This window comes from Falco biarmicus, chromosome 1, assembly GCF_023638135.1.
Source record: "Falco biarmicus isolate bFalBia1 chromosome 1, bFalBia1.pri, whole genome shotgun sequence".
NCBI classification, from domain to species: Eukaryota; Metazoa; Chordata; class Aves; order Falconiformes; family Falconidae; genus Falco; species Falco biarmicus.
In genome coordinates this window covers 22,422,056-22,442,894 of record NC_079288.1, presented here as the reverse complement: position 1 = coordinate 22,442,894, position 20,839 = coordinate 22,422,056, and the positions used below count along the sequence as shown (strand labels likewise).

The 20,839-nt window shown below is 43.5% G+C and overlaps 1 protein-coding gene across 5 annotated transcripts in view; it reads left to right on the top strand.

Moving 5' to 3' along the window:
* Positions 1-20,839, top strand: part of COL26A1 (collagen type XXVI alpha 1 chain) — a 195,347-nt gene that overhangs the window by 787 nt on the left and 173,721 nt on the right. For 3 of the 5 annotated variants that reach the window (XM_056330012.1, XM_056330014.1, XM_056330013.1), the window contains exon 1: positions 14,839-15,281. In XM_056330012.1, the coding sequence (XP_056185987.1) occupies positions 15,130-15,281 (152 nt within the window). In that variant the 5' untranslated portion in view covers positions 14,839-15,129. Of the gene's footprint in view, positions 1-5,446; positions 5,519-11,289; positions 11,374-11,628; positions 11,751-12,628; positions 12,949-14,838; positions 15,282-20,839 lie in introns of those variants that run through there. The other 2 variants (XM_056330019.1, XM_056330029.1) reach the window with 2 other exon arrangements.

The following is a 20,839-nucleotide window of genomic DNA, read 5'->3' as shown; positions in this document are numbered from 1 at the left end:
CATAATGTAAATGTTTATTACTAGTACTACTAATAAACGTGAACCAGAATTGCTCTGCTCTCACTGAGGGGGTAGAGTCTCCTCTATCACACTGTAGATTTCCTTGCTGTTTCAATCCTTATATAGGGAGAGTTCAGGATGGTTCAGTGTGGCAGTGGCATCTCATCATTCACACAGTATTTTAAACTTAAGAAAACCTTTTGTTTTCAAGTTGGTGGGACAAAAACAATGAAAAAGCAATAGTTGCACCTAGCCCCAAATTTGAATCTGCTGTATCAGACTGGATGTGTATTTTTTGTTTGTGAAGATCCACGTATGATTCAGGACCAAGTTCAACAATGAACTGGGACAACTCATAGTTAATTCTTTCTGCAGCTATGTTGTTTTTCTCATTTCAGACTTCAGACTTCAGAAAAGACAGAAAGGGTGACCCAGAGAGAAGAAATTAGGACAACCTCTCTTATTAGCTGGCACATGTTATTAGCTGCCACTAGCACATGAAGAAAAATGTGTTATAAAGGGTCCTATTGTGGACAGCAGCACAGAAGGGGGTGGGGGTGTAGGGTAAGAGGTAACTGAAACTGGGTAAAACTGGCTGTTTTTGCAGCTGCCCAGAAAGCAATTAGGATTAATTTTTAGATGAAGTGTCAGATAGAGTCTGTGTGTGTTTATATTAGCCACTGAAGAATAAGGAGGGCACTGCTGACTAAGGCTGCAATTTTTGGATTTATCCATGTGATTTAGGGTTTGAAGTCACTTTAGAAAGTGGGAATTAAGCTTCCAAGCCACTTAGGGTGATATTTTCAAAGGCATCTAAGTGAAGTACATTTGATGTTATCAGCATCTGCCTTAGGCATATGGGTAAAGTTACATTAGTTACTGATGTATTTGCTGAGAGTACGCGTGTACAAATCAGCAAGGCCATTTTGTTTCACTTAGTTAAAACTCTTTGTTAGACTGCAGCAGAGAGGAAACTTCAGCAGTGAGTGAACTACTTCCAGACAATAATGGTAATGGTCTGTACGTCTTGCATTTATTAAATGGGTAGTTTTCCACCATAATGTTTTGGTAGCAAGCAAAAATTATCATCTCCAGATGATTCTTTATGGATGTATCCTCCTTTTTCCTTCAAAAGCCAAAAGAAACTGCAGGCTATCAATAATATTTCAGTAAAACTATTCTTCACTCTAGAAATGTCTGTGAGAACTCAGGCTATGAGACACAATGATTGCTGTATCAAGACGTGATGCTTGTTGCCTGAATTGCAGATAAGAGGACTTTGCCTCCTAGTTAGAGGCCCACAGGTTGTACTGGAAGCAGCAATAAAATGTAGTGCCAGTCACCTTTCAGATAACCTTTTAGCACTTGCAAATCATTCAGTCTTTTGGAAAACAGTATTCTAAGTTTGCATTATATTTCATTTAATGTGGCATATAAAAAATTTCCAATGAAAACAACTCAAAAAATCTTTCATAAGATTTTGTGGCTCAGTACTAGTACTTTGCTTAATGTACTGTAACACTGTTTCCAACTTTGGAACTCATACCCTAGAGCACTCAAATCAAGTTGTGTCTGAAAATAATGCCTTGGTTAGAAATACAACCACATGGCAAGACTTACTATGAGAATGAGTGCTCTGCCTGTTTGTTGTGTGTTGGATGATATTTATCGTGTGTGTGCGGAAACAGCTTTCTAGTGGGTGCAGGCAGAGACTTGCATTACATCCTCTGCTTATGCTGGTTCATTTGGGGGCAAGGCATAGAATACAAGAATTGAAAGGAAGAAACACCTGCTTTTGTGCACCGAAGCCTGCTATTAAGAATTAAGAGAAAAAAAACCAATATTGTTGTGAACTTGAAGTTTGTTGCTTAAGAGGGTCAGAGAAGGGATATGTCTCTGAGGTTCAAAGCCCAGTTGATTAAGTAAATGATGAAGCTGTGGATGCAGCGTGGCTGTCCTCTGGATTAAGTTTTGGTAGAGCTATGAAAAAGGACCAAACAGAAAGAGGACATTAAGGTGCATTTGACAGGGGTGCGGTGGAGTGCTGCTCTTTATCATGAGTCTGTTTCACTTAAAAGTGGCTACTAAGGAGGGGTAAGCACTCAGTCCATTCTTTCTCAGAAAACCTATTCTGGAAACAACAGTAAAAGCTCATGCAAAACCTGTTGCTTGGTTCATGCCACCAGATTGTCAAGGACTACAGCTCTGATTTATCTGTGGTCTCAAAAAAGCCTTCCCAGAGGAGACAAGGATCTTTATTTCCATTTTATAGATGGAGAAACAAAAGCAGAGAAAGGTTAAATGACTTTGCCTGAGGAACCCACCTGGCTGACAGCAGATCTAAGATTAATTAAAATGCCTCTTAAAGTTTCGGTGCAGGCTGTGGCCAGTCACAGAGGACGCAGGGAGGCAGACAACTCAACAGCCCATGTATTTTCCTGACCAGTGGACATGATCTCAGTGACACCTTAAGCGACCTGATACTCCCTATGTACCTTCATTGAAGTCAGTGGAAGTTCCCAAGGGATGAATTTGAGTTGCTCCATTTATGCAGTGATGTATAAACAAAACACAAGGAGCAGCAGTCTGCCTCCATGACACACACACCCCCCACACACCACCCCCCCCAAGGAAACACACCAAAGTGCTCTGATTTTGGGGTTACAATACATGAATCCTGAAGTAACATTACTTACTACGGTTTAAATCTTAAGGTACAGCTGCAGATGGTGTCTATGATTGATGTTTCGCTTATTCTAAAGTGGTTGCTCTGATCCTGTTCTGTGGAGCAACAGTAACACCTAGTGGCTAAATGCGCCAGTCCATCCCCTCCTTCCCTTCAAGAAATAGGACTTGGAGGGGACATGGTGTGATTGACAGTTTTGACTTGCAAGGCCAACACTTAGGATCTCCAGGGATTTGCCATTTTCCTTTCAAACCCCCACCACATTCTGTTTTCTATTAAAAGTGGTAGATGAAATATGAAACTCTTCCTCCCACCTCCCAACCCCCTTCACTTTTCTGGCTCATGCAGGAGGTTGTTCCAGTCCATCTTGATCTGTAGGTGGGTGGGCTGTGAGTGGCCGAGCCTACTGCTTCCAGCTTGGAGCACTCAGATTTCTGTAAGGAATCCAAGCTTTTTTCTTTTTCTTTTTTTTGTCTGAAAAGGATCAAGCAGATCATCTGATGGAGGTTGGCGACCTCAGTGCATTTGATAATGTAGTGTTAACTTGCCTGCGTTAAGGCAGACCAAACCAATCTGTTCCAAGAAGTACCATTTCTTAAGATGTGGTATGCAGGATTGTTTGCCATGATCTACTGGGACTACTAATTCATCAGAGAGGGACCCCCTAGAAAAATAGCATTTGGGAGGAAGAACCCACAGATGTTTACTGTGTTAGCAGGAGAGCCCTTCAGAGGGTCTTCTCTCCACCTCACAGGGGAAAGTTTCAATTTTTCCAAGGAAAAAAACATTAAGCAAAAGTATTTCTGCTAAAGCCCAGATCATTTACATTTGTAAATAGAACCTCGTCTCTCTGGGGGAATTACAGTACTGAGACATTATGGTCTCGTCATATTCATGCTGTCTAATTTTAGGCTTTTGGTTTAGGTATTCCGAATTACCTGCTGGAAGCATCTATTTGGGAGAGTCTTCATTGCCTGTTGACAGAGCCTGGACTCTTAATGTAGGCTGTGGATGCGTGCTGTTTTACATAGGACATAAACTGGTATCAGCATCCACTCAAAGAAGTAGTATTGCCGCCATTCACATCCCCAGCTATCTGCCTAGCTTCCTTCCAACTACCTGTTTAGATGGAACTGATTCAATTGAAAACTAATTTGATGCCTCTGGGGGTAAAAAAAAGTCTCCCTGAACCTGTTCACTGCACAAAAACCTGGTGCTAACAGGAAAAAGGTAATGAGGACCAGTGGGGACATGGCCAAGTGGGACAAGGATGGGACCATTTCTTTCGGCTACTGTGCAGATGTACACTGAATTGAAGTGTGCATATAGTCCTGCCACTAGTCAGACCTCTTAGATTTGGTGTTCTCAATACCTGTTTGTAAGAGCAGTCAGAGAGAAATGCAGCCTGATGGTGAGAAATTAGAACTGTTGTGCTGGAATGTGTTTGGCACCCTTTACAGTTAGAAAAGAGCATGGCAGCCTTGCTGGGCTGTGCAAAGAACCTTTTTTAATGTTTGTAAAAATGATTTCATAGGTGGTAGACCAGAAGGTACTGAAACAAGACAATCAAAGGATAATTGTTATTGGTGATTCACAAGGGCTCACAGAACCTTTTCTATTAGACCCGTATGCTTTTTGTTTTGAATATAAAATTTCAAAGTAAGTTTTGTTTCTTACTGACAGCTGTGGTGTCTGCGCCCCTGTTGGTCTGGAAAGAGCCTGCATTTATTAACATCCTCTGATCTATTTATACACTCGAGGCCAGACCCTCAATGACTAAATAGAAAGCAAGCAAAAAAGTGTGGACTGTCTTTAGAGGGACTGCCATGTGGTCCTATAGGAGAGGAGATCCTACGGACAGGAGGATTTTGTTTTCTCTCATTTTCATCCTCTGATTTGACTTATGTGTTCCTTTAGAGTTTATGGCCAAACACAGGAGTTCTTTAACCCTGTGGTCCTTCCAGGGATTATGTTTCAGCTAACATCCTGGGCCAAATCAGCTGTCTTTTCACATGTCTCACATTCATTTTCATTTAAGGCTTTATTACCTCTTGGCAGTATGCCATTATAGACAACAGATTTATACTAGTAATTAGTATGTTTTGAGGAGTCTGGGACAAGATCTCAAATCCTTTCTCCTTTGCATAGGTACCTGATTACAGTGATGAATGCTTAACTCTGCGGCCTCAGCTTAAAAATCTACAGCCTTGATAATTTTGCCTCAATTCCCTTTGAAGCCTGGGAAAAGTAGTACCTTCGTTTCCAATGGTTGACTCACTTGAAAGTGAGTCCTCGTTTGAAAGGTCCTCCTTAGTATCTTATGGCTACAAATGCACATATATGTGAGACTGGCACTTGGACTGAATGTGGCCTGCCACTGCGGACGTGCTGCAATTGAAGGTCCTTGCATTTCTGCAGGTGGGGGTAGAGTTAGAAGCAGCGTGTTGTACTGTGGATTTTAAACACCATGAGGAATGTCTTGGAAATATAAAAAGCAAAGTAGGCTGAGTACTGTAAAAGAGTTCATATTTAGTATAGATAGTTGGTCATGTAGTATTAAGTGGTTTGTTATTTTATTGTTCTTCAATAATTTGAGAATTTAAATCTTCTACTTTTGGCTTGGCTAGTGATGTTGTCTTGATCTGGGTTATAAAAATACTATGCTTCACCTAAGCACAGGTTGTTGTAGTTTTCATGTTAATTAGCAATCTCCAGATTTAGATGAATTAATACAATCACTCTTTCTTTCTTTTGCCGTAGAAGTTCAGAAGTATAATCTGTCACTTGTGAGAACATAAAGAATTGGACTGGAAGCATTCCAGACTCTTTACTGTAAGTGTTCAAAGATTTAATGGAGTCCTCAGTCATAAAATCTTTAATTTGAACTAGACCTTTATATTCTCCATTCTTAAATTCACTATTTCTACATCCAGGGGATTTCCTGTTATCCAAGTATGTACGGAGGCCCTTTATTTCCCTCTGTGTGTGTTTTTTAATTCAAATCAAATGTAAATGTCAGTGGTTGATTGCACTTAACCTCCTTAGGTTCATATTTCTTATTTAATTGCATTACATTTCAAGGTTCAAGGCTATATATTTAATGTTGTTAATAGCACACCATATTTTAATGAGGCTGTTATCTTCTGCAAATATATACAGAACAATGGAGATTGATTACACAGGATCTTTCGAAGAAACTGTATCTCAAAGCTGTTTAAAATGAATAAACACAGTGGAGAGTTTCAGTTAATGTAGTTCTTTAACTAACACATCTTCAAAACGAAGGAAATGAATGATTGGGTTATCAAGACTGTTCGCTCTCCTCTTCCCCAGGCAGACACTGCACCTCGGTGGGTCACTAGCCTTAACTGCAGTGTGCCAGGGCATATGTTACAAGCTGTGGTTGTTCTCAGAGATGCTCCAGAATCACAGCACTGCTTTTTCCAAAGTCCACTTACCTCCTCTGTAGCTGGCCAGACTCCCTCTTTGCCCAGCCTACAGCTCAGCTCTGTAAATCTATTGTCAGTCAGTTCAGGGAAGGCTCAGAACATAGAAAATAATTATCTAATTTTCTTGAAACATCTAAAAAAGGACAAGTATTACCTAGAGATAATGTACAGAAAATCTGGGACAAATCTACTGTGCTCTGCTGGAAAGCCAGCCAGCTGAACACCTGTTTTCAATGCAAAATAGTGCATCACCCTACAGTTGGGGCACTGCACTGGGTTTTTCACAACAATCTTAGAATTAAATACTCAAGATGTGAATTGAGCCAAAACATGTTTTGCTGTTAGCCAGTTCTTTCCAGGCACACAGTGAGGCTGGTAGTCTTGTCCTACCATTCCATCACATACCAAAAATCTCCATAGTCTGGTCAAAAGCTTTTATTTCTTTTTTTGGGCAACAATCAGTTTAAACATTTCCTAGTATCTTGCAAACTTTGTAATTTCCTCTCTGCCAAAAAAAGAACAATTTCTCTCTCTCTTTAGGTTATGTCTCATCTTCTTTTATTTTTTTTTCTTCTCTTTTTTCATTATTTTAGCATTTATACCATATCATTTTTATTCCATGTCTATTATCCTTACAATAACCATGATACAGAACAAAGCACTAAACCCTGTGTTATAAAGAGAGGCCCTGAGAGATTGCCTGATGGCTGTGGTAGGTCAGAGAGTTCAACCAGATTCTTTCTGGGTGCAGACTGACAGCCCATGTATCCTTCCTGCCTGAGACCCAGTGGCATGAGAGGTTGTGAGCCAGTGTAATCCCAGAGGATTATTTGGGGACAGGTTTTGAATCTGTAGAGAGATTGATCTCCCTTAGGCAGAACAGAAAACAGAGAGAGATGAAGAGCATTTCTTGTGGTGAAAGAGAGATTGGTGTTCTATGTGAGGAGCTGGATATCTGCAAAGTATAATTTAGTAGACATTTAGAAATGGAAGCAAGGAGCGGGGGAGGGGTGGGAGGAAATTTGCATACAACCAGTTCAAGAAAGTGCTCAGACTAAGCTTGTTTGGCAAAACCTCCCAGAGATCCTGGGAGAGGGATAGATTTTGGATACCAAGCCCACTAGGTGTATCCGTTGGTGACAATTGAGTATACTGTGAACACCTAAGCTAGCATTAGTGTACATGTGCATAGCCAAGAAATACTTGGATCCAATTGCCTTGCAGTGACTTTAGCCTTTAATGCCTACAATGATTCTTTCATATTTAGCACCTTAGCTGCCTTTTTATTGCTTTCATGGAGGAATCTGAGATTCAGGAGAGGAGATCAGGTAGAGAGTCAGCTAAAGAGTAAAACAGTGCCATTGAATGGTGTTGGAGTTTACGTACATGATTGCTCCCTTTAGAATGAATAGAGCAAAATGTTCATAAATGTAAATTGATAAATCTGGAGAATATTCTCTTTAAATAATCCCCAGAGCTCTCAGCCTAACACACAGATGTAGAAAAAAGACCCCAACAACTGAATAGGATGTTGGGTTGCATTACATTAAGAACAGAGTATATATCAAAAAGGTGTTATTGTTATTACATAAAACACTGGTGAGTTCTTGTTCAGAGTGCTCTTTTCAGTACTGCTCACTCTGCCTAAGAAGGATATCATTAAGGGGATAAGGCAGGGAAAATGAGAATACTGTGCCTTTCAGCTCTAAGTTATAAAGCAAGACTGAGGAGCTTTGGTATTGTCTTGTTTAAAAAGAGATCTTGCTATGATTTTAAATGATTTTAAAATAATGAAGGGGATTAATCACATTGAAACAGAAGAAGTCTATGAAAACAAGGAGGCTTAATTTGAAAAATAGAATCTTGGGAAAATAATGAAGACAGAGAAGGGAGAGGCTCATGTGAATGCTTCAAGAAATATGTAATGTCAGTTATCAGTGGGGTCCCATGAATCTAGATGCACAGTGCTTTAGAGCAGAATAAGGTAAAGACAGAACTGTGAGGAAAATACAGGGATGGAAGTTGGATTGTGGCGGACTGTTTACTGGTAACAGATGGTGAAACCCATGTCAGAGCAGGCTCTGGGAAACACCTGCAGCAAGGAGGAAACAGAAGGTCCTGCAGCCCGTCTGGTAAGAGCCAGCACAGGCAAAGATGGTGCAGGAAGGCACTGAGTGGCAAGAAGTTTGCAGTGGAAAAACAGGTGGCTGGCAGGTAAAGAGTCTGTGGTACAAGGTAGAGGAGAGAAGAAGGAGAACGTGTATGGCTGCTATTACTCAAACTTAACTGCAGACACCTAAGGTGAAAATACTGGAGGCAAGATCTTAGCTGGGCAGAATCATGCCGTGGAGGTAGTGGTCCCTGTACAATGGCTACAGTGCAGTGATTTTCAGCTTGCAGCCCACAAACTTTTGAAGGACCATAGCCAACTTCTAGGGGGCCTGTGAAAGCCAGCTAAGAAAAGCAGACTGTTGTGGTTAGGCCTCATTGTCATGGCCCACAGGGAAGGTTCCTAGGAGATTTGAAAAAAATCTATAAAAGCTGGAAAAATATGGATAGAATATACAGATTTCCTGTGTGGAAGAAAGAGGACTCCAGTCTCCCCACTTGTACCCCCCAGTTCTTCTGTTCTTTGACTCCACAGGGTGGGTGGCACAGCCTCTGGTGTGGGCAGGAGCCGGCGAGAGGGTGTTTGTTTCCATAAATCCTTCCTTATCTGTTTTGTGTGCCTTTACTTGTGTATTTTGTCAGGAAGAGGGTGAGCCCACTCCCTTTTATGTGACTTGCGTGCTACCAAAAGGGAACTCAGACTCTCATTCACATTGGCCTGCTCAAGTCAGGCAACTCGGATCCATGGGGAGATTGAGGGAAGAAGGAGGGTTTCAGGGCCAGAGTTCAAAACTGAGACATTCTTTGGTCATGAAAGTCTTTGCTTCTCTGAGATCCAGAAAGAATCTGTGACTCAGGATGGATTTTCGTTTGGATACCACTGAATCTGGATATCCTGTAGTCGGTGACTCCACTGAAAAACTGCAGCCTGATATCCGGTAGCTCCTTCCACTGCATGTAATAAAGTACTTTGTTTTGTTGTAGTTCAAGACTGACTGTGGTCTGGAGAATTTATAAGTTCAGTGTTTATGTCCTGTACAGCATCAAGCAAGGAGGCAGCCCTCAGTGACTGAATAATGTTTAATGAACAGTTAATGAACAGGAACATAGTTTGAGGATACAGACATGGAGACATACTTCCCAATGTTTTCTTTAGTGACCTCAGTGATGGGAGAGGGAGCATGCTTATTAAATCTGTAGATGAGGCAAAGCTGGAAATGATTGCAAGAACACTGGAAGGCAGGATTAAAATGTCAAGTGATCTTGACAAATTGGTGATATGATCTGAATAAAATAAGATGAAACTCATTAAGGACAACTGCAGGGCACTATGCTTTGGCAGGAATCATTTTAACTAGCAAATACAGGATGGGGAAAAGTCAGGCTAGCAGTTCTGCAGAAAAGGTAGAGCATCCCAAACTAAACATGGATGTACAGATGTCAAAAAGGCATATCCTAGCAGGGCAGAGGTATTGCACAGACGTATAGGTTATGGGTACCACACATTATGAGATAAAAGTAGAGCAGGCAGAAAGTCTAGAGGAGAATACCAAAAAAGATCAGAACTATGTAACATGTGACCTACAGGGAAAGTCTGAAGAAGTTGTCATTGTTTTTCTTCTAGAAGGCAAGGGAAGGTGTTAAAACATTTTTAAAAAAACTTTGAGGAAATAAAATTTTGTTTAAAGACAGGAGGAATATTTTCTACATCCATAATGGAGAAAGTAAGACATTAAGAGCTTAAATTGCAATGAAACAGACTGAGGTTGGATGTTAAGAAAAACTACCAGCACAGGATGCAAAGCATTGGAACGTGTTTTCAGATGAGCACAGGGAGTTTCTGTCTTGAGATCTTCCAGAACAAGGCAGAAAAGTTTGTGCCAACAACAATCTCTGTATGATAGATCCTGCCTTCTACCAGGGAGAAGGGAGAGGGATTAGGATTAGATAACCCTTGCAGTCCTTCCTGGCTACTTCTGAATGTGCTTGTACTCTGGCAGGTTTGAATGCAATAGACCTGGTGATATATGTGCCTTGGCTTTAGCACACCTGTGTGAATCCCTGCTTTATTGCGTTCTTGGTGAGTCTGATGGATCAAGGCTATGTCCACAAACTCCTTGTGCTTGTGCAGATCAGTGTGTCAGTGCATGTCCAATTAGGAGAATTTTTGCCTGACATCAAAGGTGACATAAACTGTTTTTCCCAGGACACAAAAATGCTGAGATTATGTGTAATTCCACCAAACATAGTCATTGTCTTGTTAATCTGTTGAGTCATCACATTTTCTATCTGCTGAATTATGTTTCAATCTAAGTTATTTTATCCAGTATATTACTTTATAATACCCACAGAAGTGCTTATCTCAGGCAAAGTTCTCATCTAAGGTCAACGAATTTTGCCAGAGTCATGACTTCTGGATCATTTTTTGTGCTTCATAGAATATCACTGTCTATCATGTTTACTGTATGTGAAACTGCTGGTGTCAGTGTGACATTTTTTCAGTTCTATTCCATTTTGAGTTCAGCTGTGATTGATTTATTCCAGGTCAAATTCAAGACATGTTCACGCACTAGCTGTCTCCTAGCTTAAAAGAAAAACCACCACAATCCCCTAAAATTTTCAGTTTGGCTCAGGTTTGGTTTGATTCCCCAGTAATAGATGTGTACAATAACCTTGGTAGTCTTATAATTTAATTTATAATAGAGGTCTTGATCTCTTACTGTTACTAACCTCTTATCCGTCTCTTATAATTTTCCAAGGTTATTTGACGGCTTTGTTATATCACAATGAAATAATCTAGGCATTTTAGGAAGCTAGAAAGGGTTTATCCAAATTATTTTTGGGTTTAGATGGTCTTATCAATGACTTTATTCTAACTTCAAAAGGATACTTCATAATTCTAAAGCTCCACAAGGTTTTATCAACTAGAACAAAGCTGCTTTTCCTTTGGTCTCTTCTTATGAAAAGTGTACTCACAAAATCCAAGGGATGGGTGTTCCAAAATTTGTTTGCCATGATTTTAAAATTGTGACTCTTCTTTTTCAGCTAACTACTGACTTTTGTAATACCGTAAGTGGTGCTGAACAGTTGCGATGGCATTGCAGTTCTGGAGCTGGACTCTTCTTACAGGTATAACAGTGCTTTTCTACCTTTTCAAGCCACCTTTCAAACTGAAAACCTTGTAGAAAACAAATCCCTTTTCTGCTGTATCATTCCAGGTTTTTTTCCTTTGCAACTGTACAAAAATCAGACTAAACTTTGAATGTTCCTTTTACTGTCTGTGTTTCCCCCCACTTCATTTATTGGCTGGCTTGCAGGCAGTGTATATGTTTAAAGAAATTACAGATATTTTCACAGAACAGTTTCTGGTACCTTATGTCTCAGGTATGCCCAATGGACGAGGAAGCTGAAAACTACTCCAGACCATGTGAAACCCCATGGGCCCACACATGTCCAGTGGATTAGTCTTCTGACATGACAGTGTAAGGCTGTCACTTGCATGGAAGGTGAGCAGTGGTTGGGAGGAAGGCCCTCCAAGGACTGCTTTTTCATGATAGCAAAGTCAGTAGGGCTGGTAAATTTAAAACCTGGCCCTTGCCTCTTTACTATTTCCCCACATGCTTCCATGTGTTGTGGCTTTCCAGTATGCAGCCTACCTCTTCCATCTTGAACTGAATTGGTGAAATACATCCAAATAATTTATTTAGTGGTGATTGCCTGGGCAAATCTTTAATGAACAAGCTTATGCACAGGCATAAAAAGCGTAGCTTTATATTTTGAAATATATTACGCCTGGTTTATAAGAATAGGACTGTTCAGATTTCAAGGGTTCTCTTCTCAAAGCTAGTCCCTCTGATAAATTGAATGGATTATGTTTTTGTTGGCTCTCTTTGTTACCTCCATCACTGTGTTTCCAATTTATCAACATAGTTTTGAGAAATTGTTAGAGTATGTTGCACTCGTAAGCACCGTGGGGAGAAAAAATATTCATTTATTACTGCTATTGTGTTTGATTATATTATGCATATCCCAAGGACTAAAATGAAATGTCATCTTTAATTCTCCCCTTACAGTAGACAATATCACCCTTTCTTCCCTCTTTCCAAAAACAGCTTGGAAGTTAATTCTTCATTTTCATTTTAAATCAGCCATACAGAGTAGAAGCAAGTGTGCATTAGGGACAGGGCAGAAGTAATGGGAGCTGGAGTTCCGAGCTCTATTTCTGGCTCTGCCTTTAGCTCTTTGCAGTCTTGAGCAAAGTCATTTGACCTCTGGTCTCCAGTCTCAGTTCGTGAAATAGGAAGAACATTAGCTTCCTACAGATGTCTCTAATAATTTGCCAGAATCATGTCTTGTCTAATCACCTGTGTTTAATATCTCTTAGGGTCTTGCAAAGTCAGTGAAGGCTGAAGCAGCAAATTTTGCATGCAACCGAAAATGAAGTGCTCTTGGACAGTTAAGACTTGAAGACTATGAAGAGCTTCTGAAGGGGCTAACCCAAGCCAGGAGAATGAGTCAGAAAGCCACTGGTGCCCTTCAGCGCTGTTAAACACTGGTAAATGATCTATCCCAGCCTGTCAGGAGAAGGAACTTAGTGTGTTTGGGACAAAAGGCTGAACCAGGCCCGCAGCACACAGTCTGAAGCTGTAAGAAACTGCCAGGTGTGGGGGTCCAGCTGCACCCAGCTTGGCTTTACACACACAGGTGAGGATGATCACCCAGAGTAAAGGGCAGGGGAGCCTTAGAGAAGTCTAGAGTTTTGTGTGTTTTGTAGCTTCTGGCTGGTTTCTCAGGAGAAGGTTCAATTTGAGGCAGTTTGTAGCCATACTGAGAGGGGAGGCCAGAGAGTAGGTCGAGCAGAGGGTTTTCTGAGGACTGACTCTGAGCAAAATGGCGGTATGTCTGAACATCTTAGGGTGAGTTGCTGTGAGTTATGTGTTTTCTTGGGGGTGGAAGAGGGAAGGGAAAACCAGATGTTCCCCTTGGTGTGGGTGAAGGAAGACTGAAAGGAAGGGTGCTCAGGCTGAGCTGAGCCAGGGCTGTGGACAGAGTGCCCTGTTATGTCCTAGCTCTAGGCACGGAGGGCTTTTTGTAAATAAACAGTGACTGTTTCTAAGCAGGTTTGGTGGTCCAGTGCTGCTGGCCCAGACCTTCTGAGCTCCCTTTGAGCCCAGAGTGCTGATCCATTGCATGCTGCAGCTCTGGGATGTGCTGGGGGTGGCTGTGGGGCAACCCCAGGGAGGCTGCAGTGCAGACTGCACCTCTGCTTCCTTGTGTGATTTGCTCTAGTGATTAATAACGGTGGCTGTTTAAAAACCTGGTGCCTCATTTGCAGTCTAAACTTGTCTGGTTACAGGCTCCAGCCAGGGGCTATTTATCTCTGTGTGCAGGCTCTGGAGATGGGCACCATGGGGGAAGGTGCTTACCCACGGGTGGGGGATAAACCTAGCCATTTTCTCAGTATCTTACAGTTGTTTCCCAGCTGCGGCACCTTGCAGGGATTGCGTTGCTTCTGAGGGAAAGAGGTCTCTGCCTTTGCAGAGCCCCCCAGGGAAGCCTAGGCCCCTAGGGTACTCCAGGAAGAGACTTGCTTTCCATGGTAAATCAGAGCTCTCGTTGGCTGGCCACACAAACAGCAAACGTGCAGAGAGGGTACTGTGAGCTTGCAAAATCTGAGGGTAAAAAGAAACCTTGGAAGACCGTTGTGTCATCTTAGGAATTAAATCCCTCCTTGTGGTGTTTGGTTCAGAGGAGTTGCTTGCCCAGCTAGCGAGCTGCAACAGCCCAGGTTCCTCTGGAGCTGGGAAGGGGACAGGGAAAGGCCAGCAAATGGGGTCTGTGACACTGTCACCAAATGGGGGATGTACAAGGGTTTTAAACATAAACTTAGCTGCTGCACAGAGAGGGAGCCTTGCTGCTGGCTTCTTTCTTAGGGTACCGGCTTTGCAAAATATCCACATCCTTCCATGACTGCAAAAATGTTCCTCCTGCTTGGGGCTGACTGTGCAGTACTCTAAGCCTGGGGCCATCCTGGGTGCTAGGCAGAGGGCATCTATGCGAGGTGGTGGTAAGGGAGTGCTTATGCAGGGTGCCAAAACGAGCAACATGCACATACTGAAGCAGAGATTGTTTTACCGGTTACCTTATGAATGAAGCATCTAAAAAATTATTTGTTTCCTACTTTATCTGTGTAACTTTTGCAGTGCAAATGCGGCAGCAGGCACCAGCTTTTGGATGTTTGGGCTGCCCTGAAGTGCAGCGCGTTCCCCTCGAACTAGTTCCCGGTTAGGGTTAGCTGGGGGGGCACAGGGCCTTGTGGCCGGTGTGGGTGATGTCTGGGGCTCGGAGCTGCCCCGGGCCTTCCCGCGGGGGTGCTGCCCGCCCTGCCCAGGTGGGAGCGCGCATTCCCGGCCTGTGCCGTACCGGTGCGGGACCGTGCCTCGCCGGCCCCGGGGCGCCTGGCCGCCCTCCCTGACGGGGAGCCCCTTCGCTGCAGGGTCTGCTGCGAGGCCTGGCAAGGGTTAACGCCGAAACCCCACGCCCCCTTTGACGGAGTCGGACCAACCTCGCCAAATTTGAAAAGGCATCCGGGGCTGAGTGTGCGCCCTGGGCGCAAAGAGTCGCGCTGGCCCCGGACCCCCTGCGCGGTCAGCAGCCGCCGCCGCCCGGGCTGGGCTTGCCGAGGGACGGGGTTTCCCTTTGGGAGCCGGAGCGGCGGTCCCTGTGTCCCGCGCACCCCTACCCCGCGGGCCCCGCTCCCGGGGGCACCACTGCGCCGTGGGATCCCGCCGTGACCCCGGCCCGGGGAGGCACGGTGGAGCCCCGCGCCTGCCGTGCCGTGTGAGAGGAAAAGGGGGGCGGGAGGAAAGCCCCGGTCTTGCAAAAATGCAGTTCGCTCTGTTCTTGTCCTGGTGCTGCTGCCTGCATGGATGCGCGCTAGGGACGGGCTTCCTCTATCAGTTCCCAGCATCAACCCTGCAGCACAACTACCCCGAGCAGAGCTCGGGCTCGCCGGGCAGCGGCTTCGCCAGTCGCCGGTGAGTAAGACCGGGTCCGCCTCCTCGGCGAGGAGGCTGGGTCCCGCCGGTGGTCCCGTGGGGAGCGACGGGCACGGCACAGCCGCGGGCAGCCATCCTCGTGGAGGGTGCGAGGGGCTTTCCGGACTGGGCTGCCCTCATCCTAAGTGGGGTGGGGGAGGCGCCCTACCTGCCTGCAGCAGTGTCACTCTCTGGGGAATCGAGGAGCTAAGCTTTGGCAACGGAAACCCGCAGGCTCCCCACTTCTTGCCCCCCCCCCGGCTCGTCGGGGAGGGGAAGGTGGCTCTGCCGGGTCCGCGGGGCAGCGTGTCCCGGCGCAGTGCGCAGCCAGAGCCGTAAAACCTCCCGAACCGGGACACTGGTGATGCCGGCAGAGGGAACTGTTATAGCCCTCGGCTGTGAGGAAAAACTAGTTCAGCTCAACAAAGGAAAGACCTTAATTACAGATCTCTAGTCAAGAGCTGCAGCTTTCAAATAGCTGTTTAAAACCAAACCTCCCACTCTTCTCCTCTCCCCTCCACCCCAAACCAATTTCTTAAAACTTAATGTAAATCAGTTTTGATTTATGTATCTTGCTGCTTCAGTAGAGCAAACAATTTAGGCTTCTCCCCCTCCCCTCTGTTTTCTCTGGGTATTTCTCTAGAGGTGAAACAGCTGTTCAGATGAATGAGCTGCACTGTATAAAGTGAGAGAGTGGCTTAACCTGATTCTAGTTGTTCTTGAATTTCACTTCTCCCCCCCGCGCGCCCCCCCCCCCCCCCGTGATTCCCTTAAATGGGGACTTGGGAATTTAATATTCAGGGCTCGTCCATCCTGTCTCTACCTCTTTTCCTCCTTCCCTTGCTAATACCTAGTATGTATGAGTTATGCTGCTGTGGAGGAGGGCTTACGTTAGCCCCGCTTATTTGGGCTACGAATTGGGATAAAGCATCTACGCAGAAGATTTACACTGACGTGTCACAGAAGTGCAAGAGTGGGTGCTAGCCTTGTGCCTTGCACAGTTCTTGCATATGGTGAATATTTCATCTCCAAGTGGGGGTGGTTTTGTTTGCTGGCCTGTCAAACAGGCCTCAGTCTGTAGGGGGTGTGATGTTAAACTACAGTAAATGTCAAAGGGTTTGAAACAGCAGAAAATTATAGGAGAGTAATGGGATAAACCTATCCCAGCTGGATCTGTTCCAATGTACCCCCTTCCCAAAGCATGAGCTGCAATGAGAACCACATGTCATTTGTCTTACATATCTATTAGCCTGCAGATCTTTGTTCAGAGCTACCACGCTTACATGAGTGTAGACTGTATCTCTGCGCACCAAAGACCTTCCCCAATTCACACTCTTGCACAATTTTCCCATGCCTCAGTTGTTTGGATAGCTGACCCTTTGTCAGGGGAACGTGTCTCTCTCCAAGTCTATAAAGTGTTGTATAAAACCATCTAAAGCTGATTTGAACAATGATGTTGGGAAAGCTGGTAGATTTTTTTTTTTTTGTCCAATGGAACTTTGCCATGTGAGAATCTCCCATTCTACCCTAAAGCAGAGGGGGAAATAAAAAATTGAAGGGAAGGAAAAATCACTGGTAGACATTTAGAAATAAAAATTCAAGTGCTTAGTCAAATATCACACGTTGGAGCAATCTTTGTATGTTTAAATTTCCCCTTGAGTGGTGGAGTTGTGGTGTTGGCAAATGTCTTAACAGCTTCACTTTCTGATGGGAAAATCTGTGTGGGAAAACTTTACCCAGCCACAATGTTGGACCTTTGGGGGGAGCCTCCTGCAGGGTGCAGTTTCAGGTTAGGATAGCTGTGCTTTTATGGATTTAATATGGTGCTGGATAAGAATGAGGCTTTTGCTCTGAAGTCTGACATTGATCCATGTGGGTGCAAAGCCTTTTTTTTTCAGGGGACTGAATCAGACTGGTATAAAAGTTGTTTACGTTGTTCAGTGTCCCTTTTGCCATCTAAACAGGGGATCTTAGCAGCACCTGAATTACATGAAGCAATAGCAGCTCCATCACAGCAGAGCTTGCTGACCTCTTTCCCAAAGAGGCTGCAGAGGACACAAGATGGTGGGTAGGTGATTACCATTAATGATGCTACATGGCCATTCTCACTTTCTCTTCTGCAACCTTCCCAGTGAGTGCTTTGTTCAGTGACTTCTGGCACTTTTCCTGGGTACCATCAGCCAAGTACAGGAAGGCCAGAGCCTTGAGAGTTACTGCTGCAGCTCCAGGCTTTGGTACATTGCACCACATACTTATGCACTCTATACTGTGTGTAGCTGACATGTTTCTGTGTTATAGGACGTAGCGTGTTCCTGCAGCTGTCTTTTTCTGTCCTTGATTAGCAAGTGAAGACATGATTGAGCTGTTTGGGAATCTATCAACTTTTCTTAAAATTAACTTGCTGTAACAGTTGTATTTCTCTAAGGGGAGAAAAATAGTTGCTGGAATCTTTTGTCTTCCACCCTGAAAACCATTCAAAACTCAATAGCTTATATAGTCCTTGGTATCTAGGTTGCAGGCTGTCTCAGAGATAGACTTCTGAGGCTCTGAGGACTGCTGAACACTTTCTGATGGAAAACTAAGGCCCTGTGGAGTGTGTGGGGGGGAAGTTGGGAGGGTGGGGGTGGCATAGGGAAATTTGGAGGAAAAAAAATATTCACATCTTTCAAAATGCCATTGTGGAATACTTGTTCTGGTGGAATGTTGCTTCCTTTGTTTCTTTTTTTTTTGTTTTGTTTTGTTTTGTTCAGTTGACAGACCTTGGTTATCAGACCAAAGACACTTTCAGTCTATGTTTGCATGTGCTTGAATTGCTTTGAACTTCTATAGGGGATGTGCAAGCAGCAGTGTTTGTTGACGTTGTATAGATGGTAGCAGGCGCACTATTTTCTTTGAAATTCACATTCAGTGCATGCATTTCTGCCTTAACACAGTAGCAAGTTAATGAGAATGGGAAGTAGGTCTTACCCAAAGCGTAAGAGTGGAGGGGCTGTCTGCCAAGCAGAAACTGTTGTCCTCCGGACCTGGACACAAGAAGCTTTGCTAACCAAGTTAAGGCGAGCTTATTCCCATGCTGGAAGTAGCTTGGTTCTCAAAGATAGCCTGCATCTGTGTTAGTTGTCTTTGGAACTAGTGTTCTCCCAGCTTAACTTCTCATCCTATTTTCCTGTAGTTTCAAATTAGTCAGGCATCAAGTCCTTGTGAACTCAAGTGTGGGAGTTAGAAACTTCTGAGACTAGATGCAGTGTTTAGACTGGAAACCTTGTTGGATGTGAGGTGGAGCTGACTGAAAGGAAACCCCCAAACATGAACCAGGAAGAGTGTAGGATAACTTTTTTTTGATTCTACGCTTCCAGTACCATTGCAAAAGTCAGCTGGGGTGGATACAAAATCCAAGTGTGATAGATAAACCTTCATAATACTTAGACCTCAGCCTAAACATTTCTTCCTGTGAATGAACATTAGAACCACAATGTTATAAGTAGCTGGACTGTCCAAGTAGACATTCTTATCTAGACTATACTGGTAATTACAAATCAGTACTTATCTTGGTTACATAGTAATTCTGAGTGATTGCTACAGCAGTGATGTTTCTTGAAGATGGATATGGAGAGGAAAGCAATATTGGTCAATTGAAATCTGTAAGTGCACCTCCTGATTGTTAGAGGCAGAGGTTTTGACATGGAAGACCAGGTGGCTTCATCCATTTCTTGTTGCCACATATGTCTGAGAGCAAGACCTGTGTTCCAATTGTGCCTCTACCAATGGTTTACTCTGTGTCAGAGGGCAAATCACTTTGCCATGGATTCAGTGGAACAATTAAACATGCTGTGTGTGCTGCTTTGACATGGGCAAGATATTTAAACTGACATCAGCTTTCCCGTACTATAGCTTGTCTTTCTTCTCCCCCCTGAAAAAGTTGAAGTGTTGATGCTTTCAGATGTTTAGGTGATGCCTGAAATACATTGTCAGTTACTCCTTGAACCTTGCAGCCTCCTAATAGGTCACTTGGATGGCTGTGTTTCAAAACCAAGATGTCTGGGTGGACCTGCTATAGATAGATCTGTTCTTTTCAAAACAGCTGCCTGCATTGTGCCTGGTCCTACAGCTACACGTTTGCTAGGATGGGAGTGCCCCTCCCCAGCCGCATTTGAAGCATGGTTCACTACTGCACTGTAATGTAACAACCTCAAGCCTCTTAGGTGAGGTTTTAGTACTTTTAAGTAAATGTGGGTCCCTTTGTGTGGTAGAAGCCTGTTCTTAATATTAAAAGGTGATCTATAAATCAGTATTCTGATTTATGCAGTCTGTCAGAGTGCTTTCAGAACACATACCTGGAGTTTTCCTGACTGTTGTCTGTTAATTCTCTCTTTACCAGAGAAAGATGATTTGAACCTGATTTCAGCCCCAAGTACCGAACCTCCTGTGGCTCTTAAGTGGGTGTGGAATATAAAACTGTATGTATTGGAGAAATGTGGTTCTCTTTCCTTTTACTGACAGGGTCTTGCTTTCTGAGTCATTCCCTCCATCGCCTAATAGTCTGCTCATTGCCTAAGGTCTCTGGTTTTCTATGATTTGCTATGGACTGTGTGAGAATGTCAAGCAAACAGACTGGGATTTATGTCACACTGAGTCCTCTGCGCTAATTCCCCTTTGAAGTGCCCTACCCAGGTAACCAAGAGGTCAGAAGGTCTTAAGCTCTTCACCAAACCCTTGAACTATCTGATGTTTGTTTCCTTGACTCTGTGGCCATATGATCTTCATCTGACTTGTAAGGTTCAGTGCAGTAACTTCACAATGCAATTAACAGTGAAGCCAATGGTAGTGTAAGGATCTAGCAACACTGGAATGGCTTTGAAATACCAGACGTGACTGTAGTTACTGCAGTAAATTGTATTCGTTTAGGAAATCTCCTATGGTCTTGCCTTTCCAGCTGCTTGTGTGAATCATTTCCTCTCGTGTAGGTTTCATTTACCAGTTCTAGGAAGCAAAAGGGAGCAGAGAAGCAAAGCAATGGGTGGCAGTGAACTTCTGCTCCCCTTGTATAAATTAACAAATGTGTCTCTTTCAATAACCTTTATTTATTCATTTTCTCAAAGCTGAGCCTGTTAGTGCACTAAAATCCTAGTTGAAAGTAGAATTTTACATCAAGTTAGAAACTTCAGAGCGTTGCTTGGGGGGAGCAGTTCTGTGACACTTGGATCATAGCATATTCACTTAATCTTTGTTTTATTGGGCTGTTTCTTGATAAATGGGGGAAAATGAAGAATTTAATACTTTAAGGTAGCAATGAAAGACTGAAAAGAGTGCTTTAGGTCTGCCGGATTGGAATAATGGACCAGCTACTTAACGCCCTTTCCTGCATTAGACCTTCAGCATGTCTGGAAACATTGTTTTGTAAAGCATAGACTACCTGTAGGGTGATACTAAAATTCATCCAACCTCATTTCTGCAATATGCTCAAAGCTCTCAACTTTTTTTTTTTTAGTTAGAAATGTAGATGGTACTTAAATTTACTTTCACTGAGGCATAATGTTTGTTTTGAGGCTTTGAGCATA